At 40.5% G+C, this 21,900-nt stretch overlaps 1 protein-coding gene across 2 annotated transcripts in view; it reads left to right on the plus strand.

The window, feature by feature from the left end:
* LOC150081124 (uncharacterized) overlaps positions 1-21,900 on the plus strand; it is a 1,253,880-nt gene that overhangs the window by 390,150 nt on the left and 841,830 nt on the right. For both annotated transcript variants that reach the window (XM_090381132.1, XM_090381131.1), the window contains exon 13: positions 9,183-9,242. In XM_090381132.1, coding sequence (XP_090237258.1) covers positions 9,183-9,242 — 60 coding nt within the window. The remainder of the gene's footprint in view (positions 1-9,182; positions 9,243-21,900) is intronic.

A 21,900-nucleotide genomic window follows, 5' to 3' on the forward strand; every position in this document is an offset into this window, starting at 1 on the left:
AAAATGGATGTCAGTTGAACTAATGAGGCATATTGCAGAGAAGAAAAATGCATGGGATACTTACAAATTAACACATGACACAGAAGCCTATGATAGATACAAGTTGATATGCAACCAAGTTACAAAGGAGGTTAGGCAGGCAAAGGCAGATTACGAGAAATCCTTGGCAAGGGATGCAAAGAAAAACAGCAAAGAGTTCTTTACTTATGTAAACTCTAGAAGGAAGGGGATGAATCAGATTGGTCCACTTGATATTGATGGGTCAAGTGTTGATGATCCTGCTCAGGTAGCTAACAAACTAAATGAATATTTTGCATCGACATTCACATGAGGAGTTATTCAGCAAGGGGAATGCCAGAGGTGTATTCAACTCTAGCAGTAAGCTGCAGAATCTTGAAATAACTTGGAGTAAAGTGGAGGAAAAACTGTTGAAGATAAACACAAGAAAGGCACCCGGGGTGGATGGGATCTATCCAGTTATATTAAAGGAGGCAGCAAAGGAAGTAAGCAAACCCCTAGCCATAATTATGAGAGCTTCCTTGGACTCAGGGGAGGTACCCATAGACTGGAAATGTGCAAATGTGACCCCAATTCACAAAGGAGGATCAAAGGCTGACACAAGTGATTATAGACCTGTGAGCTTAACTTCTGTTCCAGAAAAATTAACGGAGGCACTGGTTAAAGAAGCACTGCAGGATCATTTAGACAAGACTTCAGTTATAGCTCAGACACAGCATGGTTTTGTTAAGGGGAAGTCTTGCCTGACCAACTTGATTGGATACTATGATGCAGTCACAAAAGAACTGGATGCAGGGAATAACTTTGATATTATATACTTGGATCTTAGAAAGGCTTTTGATACTGTTGCACATGGAAGACTGCTACACAAATTGGAGCCATGTGGAATTGGAGGCAAATTGCTGCTATGGATAAAGGGGTGGTTAAGGGGGAGAAGACAGAGAGTGGTAATCAATGGACACTGCTCATCGTGGACTAATGTTATTAGTGGAGTCCCTCAGGGCTCAGTGTTGGGTCCATTATTGTTTTCTGTATTTATAAATGATATTGATGATGGTATATCAAGCTTAATGTCCAAGTTTGCAGACGATACAAAGGTTGGCAGGGTTGTCAAGGACACTACTGACACTATGCTGCTGCAACAGGATCTGGAAAGGTTGAGCAGATGGGCTGAGAGGTGGCAAATGAAGTTTAACATTGACAAATGTAAAGTACTACACATGGGAAACAGCAACCCCAGAGCAACATATCAACTCTGTGGTACTACACTGACAGTGGTAGAGAATGAAAGGGACTTGGGGGTGGTTGTGCAGGCAGATATGAAGTTCTCTGAGCAGTGCAGATGGGCTGCAAGAGTAGCTCATGGAGTATTGTCAATGATATACAGGAATTTTTCCAGCAGGGATAAGGAGGTGATTATTCCATTGTATAAGGCAATGGTCAGGCCACACCTAGAGTACTGTATACAGGTCTGGAGGCCTCATTTCAAGAAGGATGTAGAGCTGCTGGAACGAGTACAGAGAAGGGCAACAAGATTAGTGAATGGAACAAAGGGGTGCTCTTACGAAGAAAGGCTTAAGTTTTGCAAATTACAGAGTCTGGAGACTAGGCACCAGCGAGGTGATCTGATAGAGGTGTATAAAGCCTTGAATGGTTTAAGCATGCTCAGTGCTGATGGGATTCTTCCTCTAGCTCAGAAAAATCACCTGAGAGGGCATAAATTCAAATTGAGGAAAGACAGATGTAGGATAGACGTGCGGAAATTTGCCTTTAGCCAGCGGGTGGTTGGTTGGTGGAACAGACTTCCATCCCATGTGGTGGAGGTTGATAGCCTAAATAAGTTTAAGGCTCAGCTGGACAGGTATTTTGAACGAACAGAGGGGTGAAGTGGAAGTTGGTTTTTTTTTTTTTTTTTTGGCTGATGCTGCATAAGCTTGCTTTCTTGCATCAAATGCCTCTACTAATGCTAATGCTATCAATAATGGGATATAATTAATAAAATTGTATCAATTAAGTGAAACAGCAAATTTGAATAACAATTTCTTTCTGTACCAGTGGAAATGCTACTTTTTAGTATCAAAACTTATTGTTTTTTTTTCCCTGAACAACATTTTCAACAATTTTCTTTGCCTCAAATTGTTCCAAATTATCCATATTTCGTGCACATTTTCTCCGCCTGTGTGAACATCCAGAAATGGCATTTTAAATATATAATGAATATTTTGTCTGTGAAATTTAATTCTAATGCAGTTTTAAAATTCTTTAAAAAACCTCTGTTTTTCCCAAAAAACACATGTTTTGAAGGTTACTTAACAAAAAAAAATTTTTTTTGTCCTGCTTACAGATACCTAGTCTCCAGCATTGACAGTTAGCATTAGTAGAGGCATATGATGCAAGAAAGCAAGCTTACACAGCATCAGCCGGAAAAAAAAAAAAAAAAAATTCCATTTCAGCCATTCATTAACGCTAAAAGTTTGTCCAGTTCTTCCTTTAATTTATTTAAGCTATCAACTTTCACAACGACATATGGAAGTTTGTTTCAGAATCAACCACCCGATGGCTAAAGGCAAATTTCCGCACATATATTCTACAATTGTCTTTCCTAAATTTGAATTTATGCCCCTCAAGTTCATAATCTGAGCAAGTGGAAGATTCCCATCAGCACTGAGCCTGCTCAAGCCATTAAAGGCCTTATACATCTCAATCAGATGCCTACTTTCCAGACACAGGTGCCTAGTCTCCAGATGCTGCAATTTGTGGAACTTAAGCATTTCTTGGTAAGAGGACCTCTTCTTTCCCCTGACCAATCTTCTTGCCTTTCTCTGTAATCATTCTAACAACTCTTCATCCTTCCTAAAATGAGGCCTCCAGACCTGTACACAGTACTCATGGCATGACAAAGGGATAATCACCTCCTTTTCCCTACTATCAAAATTCCTGTATATCATTGATAAGACCCCATGACCTGCTCTAGCAGCCCATCTGCACTGGTCAGAAAACTTCATATCTGACTGCACAATTACCCCTATGTCTTTTTCATTCTCTGCTGCCCTGAATGTAGTACCATACAGTTAGTACATTTCTCTGGTGTTACTGCTACCCATTTGCAGTACTTTGCATTTGTCAATGTTAAACTTCAGTTTCCACTTCTCAGCCCATCTACCCAACTTTTCTAGATTCTGCTGTTGTAGGATACTGTCATTACTGTCATTAACAACCCTGTCAGCCTTTGTATCATCTTCAAACTTGGACATTAAGTTTGATATACCTTCATCAATATCATTGATAAATATACAAAACAACAATGGGCCCAACATCGAACCCTGGAGGACTCAACTAATAATATTAGTCCATGAAAAGCAGTGTCCGTTAATTACTACTCTCTGTCCTCTCCCACTCAACTATGCTTTTATCCATTGTAGCAACTTGCCCTTAATGCCCTCATTTGCCCAACTTTCCCTCAATTTGTACAGTAGTCTTTCATGTGCAACAGTATCAAAAGCTTTCCTGAAATCCAAGTATATATCAAAATAATTTTTTGTATCTAGTTCCTTTGAGACCACGTCATAGTATCCAATCAAATTGGTCAGACAAGACTTCCCCTTAACAAACCCATGCTGTGTCTAAATTATTACTGCCGTCTTGTCTAGATGATCCTGCAATGCTTCTTTAAACCAGTGATGCCATTATTTTCTTCAGAACAGAAGTTAAAGTAACAGGTCTGTAATTATTCATGTCACCCTTTGATCCCACTTTGTGAATTGGGGATACCTTTGCACATCTCCAGTCTATGGGGACCTCTCCTGAATCCAGGGTTGCTCTTCTAAGGGTTTGCTTACTTCCTTTGCTGCCTCCTTTAATATAACTGGATAGATCCCATCCACTCCAGGTACATTTCTTATGATTATCTTGTCATTATCTCTTCAGTCAGATGTGACAAGTTATCTTTAACTCATATCTGACTGAAGGAAGTTCACAGCTATGCCATTGTAGCCACATTTACAAAAGCCAAATCCCTTCACTTTATCCCAATCCCTTCCCTTGACAACAGTTATATCTTTAATTAAATCCCATATAAATATATTACAATCACCTGCCACATAGTATTTCCTTTAAATGGAGATTCTTAGTGCATAAAGAGCAAAATCATTTCCATTGCTATAATTAGATTAGGATTATTGCTTTCTCTTGTTGCCTCTCTAACACGATGTCTTAAAAAATAGTCATCCAGTAAATTCAGTAACATTCCACTTGGGAATCACCCACTCACTGTATGAGTGGGTGATTCCCAAGTTCCCGTCAGTATCTGGACAGTCAGATTCTTCTTCTGTTACAAGGCATACTGATTTTCTGATCCACTTTTTTTGTCTGTGTAGTTGTGTCCATTTAGTTTTTAATGTACTCCTCCTCCACTCACATTAACTGGGTATACTGCCTTAGGCATCCTTTGTCTTAGGCATTTGACGACTTAATATGTCTCATTTATCACATTTGAAGTGTTCCTGTAGTTTTTGCTCTTAGGTAACTCTGACAGCCCATGTATTTGATTGTCCCATGAGGACCTGTAGTCCTCACAAGATTACAAGTTGTAGATTACAAGGACTCCTCTCAAGTAATCCTTGTGATCTACATCTTGCTTTCCAGGATGTTGTATATCCCAATAGAAGCAGTGCAAGAATAACTTTCACTTCTGTTTGCAGCTGCTGTTAATCTGTTAGTATTATCCTTCCCCACTCCACCAAATTAACAGTTTTCCAACAAATATTATTAGTAGTAGTAATAGTAATGAAAAATTATGCAAGGTTATTAGCATTAGTAGAGGCATATGATGCAAGAAAGCAAGCTTATTCAGCATCAGCCAAAAAAAAAAAAAAACACACCACTCCCATTTCACCCCTCCGTTCGTTCGAAATACCTGTCCAGTTGAGATTTAAATTTGTTTAGGCTATCAGCTTCAACAACAAGTGATGGAAGTCGGTTCCACCAACCAACCACCCGCTGGCCAAAGGCAAATTTCCGCACATCTATCCGACATCCGTCCTTCCTCAATTTGAATTTATGCCCTCTGAGGTGATTATTCTGAGCAAGATGAAGAATCCCATTGGCATTGAGCATGCTCAAACCATTCAAAGCCTTATACACCTCTATCAGATCACCTCGCCGGTGCCTAGTCTCCAGACTCTGTAATTTGCAAAACTTAAGCCTTTCTTCGTAAGAGCAACCCTTTGTTCCATTCACTAATCTTGTTGCCCTTCTCTGTACCCGTTCCAGCAGCTCTACATCCTTCTTGAAATGAGGCCTCCAGACCTGTATACAGTACTCAAGATGTGGCCTAACCATTGCCTTATACAAGGGAATAATCACCTCTTTATCCCTGCTAGAAAAATTCCTGTATATCATTGACAAGACACCATGAGCTACTCTTGCAGCTCGTCTGCACTGCTCAGAGAACTTCACATCTGCCTGCACAATTACCCCCAGGTCCTTTTCATTCTCCACCACTGTCAGTGTAGTACCGCAGAGTCGATACGTTGATCTGGGGTTACTGTTTCCGATGTGTAGTACTTTACATTTGTCAATGTTAAACTTCATTTGCCACCTCTCAGCCCATCTGTTCAACCTTTCCAGATCCTGTTGCAGCAGCATAGCGTCAGTAGTGTCCTTAACAACCCTGCCAACCTTTGTATCATCTGCAAACTTGGACATTAAACTTGATATCCCATCATCAATATCATTCATAAACACCGAAAACAACAACGGACCCAACACTGAACCCTGAGGAACTCCACTAATAACATTAGTCCACGTTGAGCAGTGTCCATTGATTACCACTCTCTGTCTTCTGCCACTCAACCAACCCCTTATCCATAGCAGCAATTTGCCTCCAATGCCACACTGCTCCAATTTGTGCAGCAGTCTTCCATGTGCAACAGTATCAAAAGCCTTTCTAAGATCCAAATATATAATATCAAAGTTATTCCCTGCATCCAGTTCTTTTGTGACTACATCATAGTATCCAATCAAATTGGTCAGGCAAGACCTGCCCTTAACAAAACCATGCTGCGTCTGAGCTATAACTGAATTCTTGTCTAGATGATCCTGCAGTGCTTCTTTAACCAGTTCCTCCATTAATTTACCTGGAACAGAAGTTAAACTAACAGGTCTATAATTACTTGTGTCAGCCTTTGATCCTCCTTTGTGAATTGGGGTTACATTTGCACATCTCCAGTCTATGGGTACCTCCCCTGAGTCCAAAGAAGCTCTCATAATTATGGCTAAGGGTTTGCTTACTTCCTTTGCCGCCTCCTTTAATATAACTGGATAGATCCCATCCACCCCAGGTGCCTTTTTTATGTTTATCCTCAACAATCTCTCCTCCACTTTCTTCTCAGTTATTACAAAATCATCCAGCTCACTGCCAATATTTACTTTACCTACATCATTCTCCTTCCTGAATAACTCCTCATGCGTGAATGTAGATGCAAAATACTCGTTTAGATTGTTAGCCACCTGAGCAGGATCCTCAACTGTTGAACCATCAATATCCAGTGGACCAATCTGATTCATCCCTTTCCTTCTTGAGTTTAAATATATAAAGAACTCTTTTCTGTTTTTCTTTGCATCCTTTGCCAAGGATTTTTCGTAGTCTGCCTTTGCCTGCCTAATCTCCTTTGTGACTTGGTTACAGACCAACTTATATCTATCATAAGCTTCCATGTCACCCATTAATTTGTATGTATCCCATGCATTTTTCTTCTCTGCCACCTGTCTCATTAGTTCATCTGACAACCATTTAGGCCTAAACCTTGAACACTATTTCTTAGTTGGTATGTAAAGCCTGGTAGCCTCCAAGATTAGTTCCTTGAATGCTTCCCATTTTGAGTTTGCTGTTGGTAACATCATCAGTTGGTCCCACTGTATAGAATTTAAATACTGTCTCAGACCATCATAGTCGCCTTTACGAAAACAAAAACCCTTCCCTTTACCTCTGATGGTAGTTACCTCCTTGAGTAAATCCCACTTCAACACACTGTGATCACTGCCACCTAGTGGTTCATTTATCTGCAGATTCTTAATGCATGAAGAATCACTACTGATAATCAGATCAAGAGTATTGCTCCCTCTTGTTGCCTCACGAACATGCTGATGTAGAAAACAATCATCCAATAAATCCACAAAATCCTTGCTAGTGTGCGAGTGACCAATCCACAAATTCCAGTTGCCTCTGGGAAATTAAAATCCCCCATTATAAGACTCTCTGATTTACTGGCCCACTCTATTTCCCTGTACAATATCTTATTATACTCATCAGAGTCATTAGGCCTATAAAAAAAAGTAAAGTGCAGCCATTATCAACCCACTACAGGATGGAAGCCTCTTCAACAATTCATGCTGAGGGAAATGGACCATAATCTGCCACGCTGGTCCAGTGCGGGTTGGCAGATCGACCGTATTCAGCAGTCAGGGGCTTGAACCCCGGTCTACTCAAAGAGCGTGTGCTACTGCACTCCCGCTCCTGCCCACTCGGCTATGGAGGCCTATAGCACACTCCTACTCTCAATTTTGATTTCCCTATGCTTATGTCACACCAAACTGTCTCGACACTGCCCTGTCCATCGATGTCGACTGGCTTCACTTCCTTGGACTTTGTGTTTCTTAACTAATAGCATAACCCCTCCTCCCCTCCTGTCCTGTCTATCCTTTCTATACACATTGTATTCCCCAAATTCCAGTTCCGCATTACTTATATCTGTGTGACACCACGTCTCTGATATCCCAACAATATCTGCCTTTGATGTTTTGAGCAATACCTCAAATTCATCAAATTTATTTACCAATATATAAATTTTATTTTTGCTTTACCTAGGCTCGAACCCATGTCGTTGCTACTGGTGGTCCGGTGCTTATCCCCACGGCTACCCTTTCAGTTATATAGCATCAGCCAAAAAAAGAAAAAAAGAAAAGACATTTCCCATCCAAGAACTGAACTGTACAATCTGTTAAGATTGTCCAGTTCAGTTCTTTCTTGAATTTATTCAAACTATCCACCTTTACAAAGCTAAATGGAAGTTTGTTCCAGTAATCAACTACTCAATGGCTGAAAGCAAATTTCTGAATATCTATCCTGAAACCATCCTTTCTACTCTGAGCAAGAGGAAGGATGCCATCAGCATTGAGATTACTCAATCCATTCAAAGTATTATACACCTAAATCAGATCTCCTTGAAGGTGTGTAGTTTCCAGATGGAGGACTTTGCATGACTTTTCATTTGTTTGTATTCTTTCACCTTCCTTCTATTTAAGTATTCCATCCCTGTAAAGAAAAAACAGTTCCTCCTGTTAACTTGTACAGATTATGCTGAGAAAAATTTTATCCTGTGAGCCACACAGTCTCTATAGGTCCAAATCAATTGATGAAACTGTTTTCATATACTCCTTCCTATCACGTCTGGGTAGAATTGTAGACACTTTCACTTAAATGCTAACTTATAACTTTTTCTTAATATTGCTCTATGTCTATTAAGTAAATCCTCAGTTCTCTTCTTACTGTCATTAGTAGCACTGTGCATAATGGTATCACTTTCTGCTCCCTTAAAAGATTTTGCTCCCTTTGCTGCCCTATATTATTAACTTTTGCTTCTGAGACATATGCTGGGCCTATTTCACCTATCCTTTTTATGCACCATATTTATCCTTTCTCTGACATATAGTCACCAACAATAGCTATACCTCATGTAGTACCAGAACTATTGAATCTGTAATTATATTGTCTGTAGCTTGAGCCATGAGCTGTACGTTGCGCCAGGGAGATGAATGCTTGCTGGGTCCATCACCTACAAAGACTTCGCCTTTGGTGATATGATGTTTCTCTACACATGACAAGGCAAACATATTACAAGTAGAGCACTGTATAAAGCCCTGATTCAAAGAGAACTACTGTTGGCAGTTATCTCCCCCATACAAAGCATTCTCACCACTTTGAGCTTTTTGTTTTACTGAAGTAGTCTGAGGTATAATTTTAGTCCAAAGTTAATTTAAAAATATCACACAAAACTAAGAAGTACCAATATAATAATAATAGTAATAATGCTGCACTGTTGTTTTGTATTATCGGTTGAGTGTGATTTTAAAAAAATTCACAAAATTCAATTATTTTCTTTTAGGGAATTCCAGGAACAGTAGGACCAAGAGGTCCTCCAGGAATATCAGGAGATGCTGTTGTAGTAAGTAAACACTAATTTTAAGGTGTTCTTTCAGAAATCATAAAATAGTAAAAAAAAAAAAACGGCTGTTTATTTGAATGTGTCTGATTTATTAAGATTTTCCTTAAATTTAAGGAAAATATATACTCTGTAAGTAAGCTGTACATTTTACACTATGCTGCATTGAGATTTAAATATATAATTTAAAAGCATTTAGAAAAAGACAGCAAAGCTTGCTGAGATGATCTTGTCCCTTTTGTAGCTAATGCCTTTGAAGATTATTAGATTCATGAATTAAAATGCAAAAACATGAAATATATAATGGAATAGAGAAGGTTTCATCTGCTTGATCCCCATCTCATTAGGAACTGCTGATAAACCTGCCGTAGGGTTGGATTTGAAAGGCTATTCAAAAGAAAATTAATGACAAAACAATACCAGGCACCCTGTAATTTATTCATCTGTTATCTTGCATTCATTTGAGATTGTCCCCTCCTGCTAGATAGTACCCTCTTATGAAAAAATTAAGAGAAATGGAATGAGCAGAAAGGACAGTTTATGGGAAATAAAGAATGATAATAAAAAATATACGATGAAGATAATTTAAATAAATATCTAAGCTTGTAATAAAAGTTTAGCTTAGCAGTAAATTAAGAAGAAAAATATAAAATTAAAAGTAATTTATAATAAAATAAAATAAAAAATAATAATAAAGTAAAATAATTTTGTAGAGAAACTGACAAAGTTTCTCTACAAAATAAGTAACAGGAGGGAAGATACTACTGAAAATAGTTTGTTAGATCAGGAAATACATTTGAACAAAAAAAAAAAAAAAAAACCATGGCAAAATGATATAATTAGTATTTGGCATCTATAGCTACTAGTGATTCCAGAGCCAGAGTTTTAGTTGATTTGGTTAAACAACTAAACTATTCATTTAATTCATTGTGTCTCAAAGTGTGGCTAGTCCCTGGAGTAGAAATAGAAAATATACAAAGATATATAAGTCCTTAGAAAATATACAAATAGTTGTATGATTCTGCTATTTTTTGCATTATAATGATGATGGTTCCAGAAAAACATCTCTTACCTCGAAACTCTCTTGTCAAGTAATTAGGCGTCCGTACTACCCACTGAGAGTCATGGAAGCTCAGAAATTCAAAAAATGTGATTTTTCGGTGAAAAGTAATGAAATTTATTTATGTTTAAAATAACAGATTAGATCATTTTGATGTTGAAGACAGGCTGTTTCTCCTTTGTGGCCTGGTTTCTTGAAATAGGAATCCAACTTGGTCTGCTTGAGTTTTACAAGCACATGCAATAACCCTGTAAGGTTTCACTGCAGCATTTACAAATTGATTGACTTGAAAACCTTGCCTTGAAATAAATCTATTTCTCCAAGCATTTTCTGTAACTGCTCTGCTACTGTAATGACCTTTCTAATATTTTCTGCTGTTAATCTTCACTCATTCTGGGGAACTTTCTCTGATTCAGACACAACAGCTTCAAGTCAGAAGAATGAGAGTCCATCCACATATTCAGCTATTACCCACAGACCAAGATTTTTACCAAGCCAAAGAATTGCTTCTTGTTCCTGTCTCTTCTCTTCCTCTGGATGAAATCCCTCAAAATCTGCAGAAATGTCAGGCAACAAATTTTTCTATCCTGATGCCAGATATTTAGTTCTCATATCCTCCCAAGCTTCCCTCAATGTGGGCACCTGTACATGGTGCCCACATTGAGGAGGCCTCCCAGTGATGCTGCTGGCCTTCCAGATTAGCATCATTGGGATCCAACACCCATACCTTGGTTCCAGGGTTACATCATTGGAATCTGGCGCGGCTGCACACGCCAGATTCCAGGGTTACATCATTGGAATCTGGCGTGTGCAGCCGCGACCCATGGAAACTCGGAAAAGAGGATCCTGGTGGGTGAGGGGCCCAGCTTTAATATATCACTTTGGCCCCTGCTTTGAGTAGATGGGAGGTCCTGGACCAGCCCGACTGTAATCAATCAGAGGGTGGTTCTTACTGCAAGGGTCAACTGCATTCCAATAAGTCTCCCTTCCTTTGGTCCTGGGACGGAATCAAAGCTTATTGCAAATGTGGGTATGGTGCTCCTAAGCAAACTTGGCATCCCATTCGTGTATGCACTACCTGCTAGTTTCCAAGTGGGCGCCCCCCTGTAGGGGCCCATGGTGGGTGAGATACTTAGGTCATCAGAAATGGAAATTTTCTCTTTACTCCTACAAGTAATTTAATTCTTTCAAACCCCACTGGAGCCTCTATGAGGTCCCTACCTGAAATTGATGAAGATAATATAGCATTAAAAAAAAAAAACACTGAACAGAAGCTGCATCACCTCCTGTACCTTGATTCCTTATTATACATTCTACTGGTGAAAAGGAAATAGGTGAAATGTTGCATTGCCCTTCTTCATTCAGAAAGATCTTAAAGGACTGGCAGGGTCTCCAAAGCCGGTAAAACTACTTAGATCAGGTGACCTTTTAGGAAACTTCCTCAGTGCGACATTCAGAATTGTTCCTCCAAGCAATGTCTCTTGAGGGCTTTCCAATTAAGGTATCACACAGGACACTGAATACATCACGTGGCGTAATTGCCAAGTGGGATCTCAATTCAGTGCATATCTCCTGAAGAGGAGATATGCACTGAATTGAGAGATCAAGGAGTGATAGCTATTAAGAGGATATTCATGTGTAAGGAGGGAAAACTTGTCCCAACTAGAGTTCTTATCCTTACATTTAACACTCCTAAACCACCTACTTCCATCAAGGCTGGTTATCTGAACTGTCCTCTAGGGCTTTACATTCCAAATATGTTGCAATGCAATGTGTGTTGTGGGTCACTTGCTTATGCTTGCTGTGGAGCTAAGGAACATGACACAAAGGAATGTTCTGCTTTGAAACCGGCATGCTTGAATTGTGGTGGTGGTGAACACTCTGCATATTCAAGAGCATGTCAAAGATGGAAAGTGGAAAAACAAATTAAAAAAAATCAAGATGGAACAAAACATCCCATATGCAGAAGTAAAGAAACAAGTAATATCAGTAAATGATGGAAAATCATATGCACAAGTAGTTCTGAGGAAGGTTTCTATTTCAGCGCAAACTTATATTTCAGTCTCGCCACGTGATTCTTTTACACCACAAGCCCAATACTTATTGACACAAGCACATCAAGATAAAGCAGTCGCTACTCCCATCTCAATACAAACTAAGGAAGTAGCACCTAAAGAAAAATCTCATCCCACTAAAACCAGCCTGTTATTAGTGAAGTACAGAATGGTAATGGAGGTAAATGAAGAAGAGGAAAGTGTGGGAGAATCAATTCTGGATCTTCATCCTGAGAAAGAAATGGATACTGTGTGCCATCTATTTCCCAAAAGCAGAGTAAAATCCAAAGTGGACCAATCAAAACCCACATCACTTCAGAAGCCAGCCAACTGTTCCACTAATTCAAAGTAATAATGGCTAAATTATTAAAATGGAATTGTCATGGATTTCAACGAAATATGGAGGATGTTAAAATGCTCCTGCATAAATAAAAATCTGTTTGCCTTTGTCTGCAGGAAACATACTTAAAGGAAAATGATGACCCTATCTTGCAAAATTTTACTGCTGTCTGTAAAGAGAGAAACAGTGATGGACCATCCATGGAGAAGTCGCAATCCTTGTGGGCAAGGATTGCGACTCCTTTCTCACGTGTTGAGTTGAATACCATCTTAGAAGCAGTAGCCATTCACTTAGCAATGGGTTTTTTTCTCATAATATGTTCTTTATATTTGCCTCCTGGGACAAATATTTCCCTGCAGATCTCGATGATCTTATTAGCATTAGCATTAGTAGAGGTATACAATGAAAGAAAGCAAGCTTATGCAGCATCAGCCAAAAAAAAAACAAAAAAAAACCCCACTTCCACTTCACCCCTCTTGTTCGTTCAAAATACCTGTCCAGCTCAGCCTTAAATTTATTTAGGCTATTAGCTTCCACAACAAAAGAGGGAAGCCTGTTTCACGAATCAACTACTCGCTGGCTAAAGGCAAATTTCCACACATATATTCTACAACTATCTTTCCTCAATTTGAAGGTGCCTCTGTAGCCAGGTGGGCAGGAGCAGCAGTGGGCCAGCCTCCATAAACTCCATATATCCCCTGAGAAAACTACTTCAATTCTACTCAGAGGAACGTTTCAAATAAGCAGGCCGCCACAGATTAAAATTGCTGGTAGAACCATCAAACTGACAACTGAGATGAAAGTACCTTGGGGTAATTCTCGACCCCAAGCTCACGTTTTACCCGCATATAGACTACCTTCATTGCAAAGTCAGGAACTACACAGCAATGGTAGTGAGGATCAGCAGGTCTGACTGGGGCCTAAATCGCCGCTCACTGCAAATGCTACACAAAGCTGTATTTATTCCCACTATAACCTACTGTGCAGGTGTCTGTTTTCATTGTGCACTCATTGTTCGTAACCAAAGGAAACTCACCTCCATCCAGCGTAATATCCTTCTCACTATCACCCATGCCCTGCTGCACAGTAACCAACCCAGCGCTCCAAGTCTTGGCAGGAGTTCTCTCTCTAGACCTGTAGATAATTTGCAAAGTTGTGCACTACCGGCTCGCAAAGGGACTCCCTACCACCATCCTGGATTTCACTACAAACCCAGCGAACACCATCAAAGAAGAAAAAAAGCACCTTGCAGTCTACCTTCTTAACGCCTGGCAAAACAGATGGAATACCATCCCCAAAGGTTCCATCACTAAAAAATTCTTACCTGAAGTAGCCCAGATTTACCCTAAAGCTCCAGCATGGTACAGCCCAGGGTTATATACTACTTTCCTGATTACAGGTCATGGATTCATAAATCACAAACTTGCCTCTATGAACATCGTGGATGACCCTCACTGTCTTTGTGATGAAAACGAAGACTGGGATCACCTATTCTATGTTTGTCCGCTTTATGAGGACCTGCGAACGTTACTCATATCAAAAATACATGCCTTGCCTCGAGGAAATGAACATTTTCTGATCAATGAGGAAGACCAATACCATGCTTTCTCTGCCTTTGCCCATGATCTCTTCACCAGAAGAAGATCACTGGTACAATATCCTGGAACTGATGCACATTGATCAACACCCTTTCTCATATAGTGAACATCTTCACCTAGATTGTGACCACTTCTAGCTACTGAACTTGACACTCAGGTTGCTTGAATTGTTTCATCTGTGTCTCTCTTGATACGTGATTGTCTTCCAACCCTCTCGAGGACTCTCTTCTTCCACTTCTGCTTAGGTGGGAGAATTCCCACTCAACCTGCGGAGGATGCCTTCCCTTACATCCTCCGTCGCTCTGTCTACACCTCTTTTCCTTTACCCTCTCCTGTACATCCTGTTCCCTTTTTTTTTTTTTTTTTTTTTTTGACTTGGTCTTTTTCCAGGAAGCTCAGGCGGCCTGGAGGAGACCAGCCAGAGAATTATGGGCAGCCTGGCTACCTCCTAGTGGTGTGTGCGGGCAACCCTGTGGTCCCACCAGGGGCCATGTGGCCAAAAGCCAGGACACCCAACAGAACCCAGCACAATACTTCATTTACAACACAAAAAATTTTTCTGGCTTTCACAGTGATACTGTTTGTCTCCACAGAGTTCATATGGCGCAGATGTGGGAAACCACCGGAGGCGCCTTCCCCCCCCCCCCAACACTATAGTGCATAGTACATTCTTCTTGATTAGACCGGGGTTCGAGCCTGTGACCACCAAATACGGAGGATGCGGAAAGGTCAGGGAATGACCACCGCATATACCCGGAGCAATATGGCCTTAGTTGCTAATGGTCCTAAAAACCAAATAACAACAACAACCTCAATTTTAAACTGTGCCCCCTCAGGTTCTTAGTCTGAGCAAGAGGAAGAATCTCATCAGCATTCAGCTTGCTCAACCCATTCAAGGCCTTATACACCTCAATCAGACCACCTCACAGGTGCCTACTCTCCAGACGCTGTAATTTGCAGAACTTAAGCCTTTCTTGGTAAGACTAGTTTATATCTGCCATAGGCTTCTGTGTCACCTGATATTTTATATGCATCCCATACATTTTTCTTCTCTGCCACGAGCCTCATTAATATTCATCTGACATTTATTTAGGCCTAAACCTTGAACAGTATTTCTTAGTTGGAACGAAAAGCCTAGTAGCCTTCAAAATTAAGTCCCCGAAGGCTTCCCATTTCGAATTCAACATTGGTAACATCATCAGTTGATCCCACCATACAGAATTTAAAAACTGTCTGAGACCTCTGTAGTCACCTTTGTGGAAGCAAAAGCCCTTCCCTTTAGCCTTGATGGTAGTTACATCTTTAAGTAATTCCCACATCAGTACATTGTGATCACTGTCACCCAGTGTTTCTTTTATCTACAAATACTTAATCCATGAATAAACACTGCTGATAATCAGATCAAGAGTATTACTCCATCTGGTTGCCTCTCGAACATGTTACTGTAGAAAACAGTCATCCAGTAAATCCACAAAAGTCTTGCTAGTGTGTGAGTGACCAGTCCACAAGTTCCAATCAATATCTGGAAAGTTAAAATCCATCCCCCCATTATAAGACATTCTGATTTACTGGCACACTCTATTTCTCTGCACAATTGCTCATTATACTCATTAGATTCATTAGGCCTATAACACACACCTGCTCTCATCTCATTTTTCCTTTCCCAGTGCTTATTTCACACCAGACAGACTCGACACTGCATTGTCTACCAACATCAATTGGATGCACTTCCTTATATTTTGTGTTTCTTAGCTAACAGTATAACCCCTCCTCCCTTCCTGTCCTGTCTCTCCTTTCTGTACACATTGTACTTCCCAAATTCCAATTCTGCACTGCTTATATCTTTGTGACACCATATCTCTGATATCCCAACAATATCTGCCTTTGATGTCTTGACTAGCACTTCAAGCTCATCAAATTTATTAACTATACTCCTAGCATTGGTGTACATGCAAGTATACATGCACCTGTTCCTACTCTTGGTTACTCTAACACAACCCATGTATTTACTTGTTCCACTATGACTCCCAACAGTCCTGGAAATCTCCATTTCCTTGCTTTCCAGGCTGCTGCTCAATCTAATAGAAGCAGTGCAAGAATCACTTTTGCCTCTGCCTGCGGCCACTGTTAACCTTTTAGTCTGTGTATCCCCCCCCAAGCTAGCAGTTTTCCCACCAACCTAACACTGCCTCGATAGCATCAGGCAATATTCTTGCACCCTTCCTATTTAAGTGTATCCCATCCCTGTAGAAGCAGTCTCTCCTGTCAACTAAGGAAGCAGCACCTAAAGAAAAACCTAATCCCACTAAAACCAGCCTGTTATTAGTGAGGTACAGGAGGTAAATGAAAAAGGAAAGTGTGGGAGAATCAATTCTGGATCTTCATCCCGAGGCAGAAATGGATATTATGTGCCATCATTATACAATTGCCCTCTCCACTTTTACTTCTTGTAGACTTTAATGGACATGGTACCCTGTGGGGGTAGCACAGAAACTAATGAAACTAGCGAACCAGGTCATATTGTTAAATGTGTGCTCAACAATAACCGCCTTTCATTATTAAATGTGGGAATCAACACCTATTTCCGTATGTCTACCCGTACTTTCTCTGCCATCGATCTCTCCATCTGCACACCTTCCCTGCTACTTATGCTTTCCTTGGAGAAGGAACAGAATCCTTATGGAAGCAAACATATTTCCCCATCATATCTACTATAATGGACGGGCAATCTTGTCATCCATTTAGAATCCCATGGTGGAAATATGATCAAGCAGACTGGAGTAAATTTTTGCAGTTTACGGAATTTGATCCTGTACAAATTCAACAGGAATCAATTGATGAAGCAGTGAAGTTTGTCCTGGATTGACGTACTTCACTGCTTCCATCAGTTGATCCTGTTGATCAGTTGATTCCTTCCATCAATATCCTCCATGCAGTGGCAATTGCAATTCCAAAAATATCCTCCTGATTTCCACATTTGCCAAAGCCATGGCGGAACCAAGAGTGTAAAGAAGCAATGAAGTCATAAAATAGGGCATGGGGAAAATTCCGATGTTACTCCACCACCGAACATTTTATAGCCTGTGCCTGTGCCAAAGCATGATTTATACGCTGTCAGAGCCAAAAGGAATGTTGGGTTCAGTTTACATCCCCAATTAACCTGATGACTAGTGCCAAAGTCGTCTGGGATAAAATTTGGAAAATGAAGGATAAACATTAGCATTAGCATTAGTAGAGGCATTTGATACAAGAAAGCAAGCTTATGCAGCATCAGCCAAAAAAAAAAAAAAAAAAAAAACCCACTCCCACTTCACCCCTCTGTTCATTCAAATACCTGTCCAGCTGAGCCTTAAACTTATTTAGGCTATCAACTTCCACGACAAGGGATGGAAGTCTGTTCCATCAACCAACCACTCGCTGGTTGGTTGGTGGAACAGACTTCCCTCATACATCACTTCCCTCATCTGTGCTATAACACAATGGGTGTACATTAGCTTAACCAACAGCTATTGCCAGCGCTCTAGGAGAAGTATTTTCCAGTGTATATGCTGAAACCTCATACTCTGCATAGTTCCTTGTTTTAAAGAAGCAAGTTGAGAAACAAAAACTCAACTTTTCTTCAAGCACTGAGCCATATAACCTGCCTTTCAGTTAAGTGGAATTAACCACCATCCACCTCACTCTCTGGAGCTGTTGCTACATCTCTACAAATGAATTTATTTGGAGGATCAATTACCCGATTCTGATGCAGGGCAATTGTTCTTATATTCCCAAAGCCAGGAAAGGACCCAGAAATTCCTAACAACTGCCATCCTATTGCTCTGACCAGTTGCTTATGTAAGGTTTCAGAAAAAAATGGTGACTGCTCGCCTTATATATTACCTTGAGGCAAATGACCATTTGAACAAGATTCAGTGCGGCTTTTGTAGAAATCAGTCCACTCTGGATCATTTAATCCGATTGGAAACAGCGATTTGCGATGCTTTTATAAAGCATGAGCACTTGGTATTAGTTTTCTTTGATATGGAAAAAGCTTATGACACAACCTGGAGGTATGGTGTTTTAAAAGACATCTATTTATTTGGTCTTAGAGGTCACCTTCCTATTTTTGTTAAGAATTTTTTATCAAAATTACTTCCAGGTTCGTGTTAGATCCAGTTTATCTCACTTCTTTTGCCATGAGGAAGGAGTTCCCCAGGCTCTGTCCTCAGTTTTGCACTGTTTGCAATCAAAGTTAACTCCATTACAAAACAGCTTCCTCCTTCAGTAAATAGTGCTCTGTATGTTGATGATTTTAGTTTTTTTTTGTCACTCCTGCAGTATGAGAGTTATTGCATGACAATTGCAACAAGCATTCAACCACCTTAGTTCCTGGGCATTAGCTATTGGGTTTAGGTTTTCTGCTCAAAAGACCATTTGTGTGCATTTCTGCTGCATACTGAATCTACATCCTGACCCCAAACTCAGACTTGGACAGAATCCAATTCCTGTGGTAGCAGAAACAAAGTTTTTGGGACTCATCTTTGATCGAAAGCTGACCTTTCTTCACCATATTTGTCAGCTCAGAGTAAAATGCACAAGAGGATTGAACATGCTCAGCACTATCTCCTCTAACCTTTGGGAAGCAGATAGAAGCACATTATTGCATCTTTACCGAGCACTCGTCCATTCTAAACTTGATTATGGTTCCCAAGCTTATTCCTCAGCTAGAAATTCTATACTCCAATGGCTTGACCCAGTGCACCATACAGCCATCCTAACTCCCACAGGGGCAGTTCATACTTCTCCTGTTCAAAGTCTGTATATATGGAAGCTGATGAACCACCATTGATGATTCGGTGTCAGCAGCTGTTATTACAATATGCCATAAAAATAAAATCCCTGCCTGACCATCCTATGTGAACATCTGTTCATATGCCATGGTGAGAAAATCTATATAATACTGGTAAAAACTGTCAGTCGGCCCTTTGGTATCAGGATTCAAGAGCTAGTTCATGATATTAACTTTATATTGGATAATATATCCAAATCAGCCATAATGCGTTGGCATTCTAGTCAGCACAGAGTTCACCGGGAGGAAGTAGTCCTTGCTCGGCTATGCATAGGACATAGTCACCTGATGCATTCATATTTGCTGGGGTCTGATGATTGTCCTGTGCGTAGATATTGTTACGTAATTTTAACTATTCATCATATTTTAGTAGAATGTACGTCTTTTAGTAAAGAATGCTGTTTATATTTTGCCCATCTGTCTGAGTCTTATACACTCAGGCAGATTTTATCGATGACCACAGTGTGTCAGATATATTTAAGTTTCTACAACTGATTAATCTATACAGTTTTATTTAGACTGCTTTAATATTTAATATATTATAAATGTTTTATGCTGCACCAGCCAAAAAAAAAATTCACAAGTTACCCTGAGAGAGAGAGAGAGAAGTAGAAAGGAATCACCTAGAATGAATATCAGGGAAAAGGAGGTGATTATCTCTTTGTATAAGGAGGGCGCCTCCGTAGCCAGGTGGGAAGGAGCAGCAGTGCGTAGCACACGCTTCTTGATTAGACCGGGGTTCGAGCCCATCACCACCAAATACGGAGGATGCGGAAAGGTCAGGGAATGACCACCGCATATCCCGGAGCAATATGGCCTTAGTTGCTAATACTCCTAAAACCAAATAACAAACAAACATCTTTGTATAAGGCAGTTGGTCAGGCCACACCTTGAGTACTGCGTACAGGTCTGGAGGCCTCATTTTAGGAAGGATGTAGATTTGCTTGAACGTGTACAGAGAAGGACAGCAAGATTGGTGAGGGGGAATGAAGGGGTCCTCTTACCAAGCGAGGCTTAATTTCTGCAAATTGCAGTAGCTGGAGACTAGGCACCTGTGTGGTGATATTATTGAGGTGTATAAGGCCTTGAACGTGTTGAGCATGCAGAATTCTGATGGGATTCTTCCACTTGCTCAGATTACGAACCTAAGGGGGAATAAATTCAAATTGAGGAAAGACAGCTGTAGAATAGATGTGTGGAAATTTTCCTTTAGCCAGTGGGTGGTTAATTGCTGGAACAAACTTCCATCTGTGGTTGTGGAAGTTGATAGCTTAAATAAATTCAAGGAGGTACTGGGCAAACTTTTAGAGGGAATGGTTGTGTGAATTTTTTTTTTTTTGGCTGATGCTACATAAGCTTGCTTTCTTGCATCACATGCCACTGTTACTATGAGAAGAATGATGGTATCCAGCTCAGGACCCTGGGTGTGCCAAGTCCATACTCACCAGATATGAGCCCACGGAGTTCCAGAATTCTTTGAGGGTAGATTTGTCATCATCAATAGTATGAAAGCATTGCCTAAAAGTTAGCTTGTGGTATTTTTGTTTGAAGTCGGCAGTGACATTTTGATCCACAAGCTGGATTAGAGAGGTAGTATTTACTGGAACAAATTTAATTCTGGAACTGATGCATCCCCTTGTGATGCAATGACTTTAATGACATGAATATTTCCTTTAAATGATGTGATTTGGTGTAAGTGTAAAGTATATTAATGTCTAGCAGCACCAGGAGTCCCCCCCCATCTCCACATTGCTTTCATTGTTGGTGAACCAGTTCACTGGGAAGGCCAGAGATTTGAAAAGTGTATGAATTTTCTATATGTGTATCTTTGTTCATCTGACCATTTAACCACTGGACCCCTGATGAGGCCCAACATTGCCCACACTTGGCCCCGTGGAGGCAAACCAGGTACCCAGTAGATTGAAGTATTACTCTGGCAGGCCCACCTAATTTTCTAAGATTTCAGTGGCTAGGGCCTTAAAAAAAAAAAAAAAAAAAAAAAGGGAATAACGTGAATGTAGGAGGTAATCCGCTGGAGTTTAGAAGCCAGAAGTGATATGCAAATGGACCAATTGAATTTAAATTTTTGTTGTGTGGGGTGTACGTTGTGATGTATAGAAAGAGTGAGGGGAGACTGAAGGCTGGGGGGGAAAAGTTAGAAATATCGGGGCCAATAGGGAAGACGACCTCAGATGTGTCAGTGAGGCAGGCCCATGCCTCACCAGGCGAAAAGAAGGGAGGGAGGAGGGAAGAACCATCCACCAGGGAAAGGGAAAAAAGTGAACCAGACGAGAGTACCTGGTTCATATTGCCAGAGACCAGGAGGCAGCAGAGCTGCAGTTGTCAATATGAATGGAACCAGCCAGACCCCAGGAGAAGTAGAGTCCACCAGCATTGTTGGTGGGTGAAGGTGAAGAGCGGCCAGACCCGTGTGTAGTTCTATCAGATTTTAGGTACTCCTGTTCAGTGTGGTTGCATTGTGGTTGGGAATCCCATGGGAGTCTGTCTGTGCTAGATGCAGGTCCTGGGAGTGTCTGTACTCAGTGTTTCACTTTAATTAGGTGGTTTTGGGAGTCAGTGATCCAGTCTTTAGTCCATTTCAGGCTGTCTGGAGCTGAGGGTACTAGAAGATGTGGCTATAGTGTTGACAAAGTAGAGAGAGAGAGTTAGTAAAAGCCTGTTATCAGGTGTGTGGAAGTACCCCTGTGTTTGGTTGGAGTTCAGATTGCTGAGGCCAATCACTAAGAGCAGGCACCAGCATCCATCCATATCTTAGTC

Source organism: Mastigoproctus giganteus, chromosome 9 (assembly GCF_048544385.1).
Source record: "Mastigoproctus giganteus isolate SK-2022 chromosome 9, ASM4854438v1, whole genome shotgun sequence".
Taxonomy (NCBI): Eukaryota; Metazoa; Arthropoda; class Arachnida; order Uropygi; family Thelyphonidae; genus Mastigoproctus; species Mastigoproctus giganteus.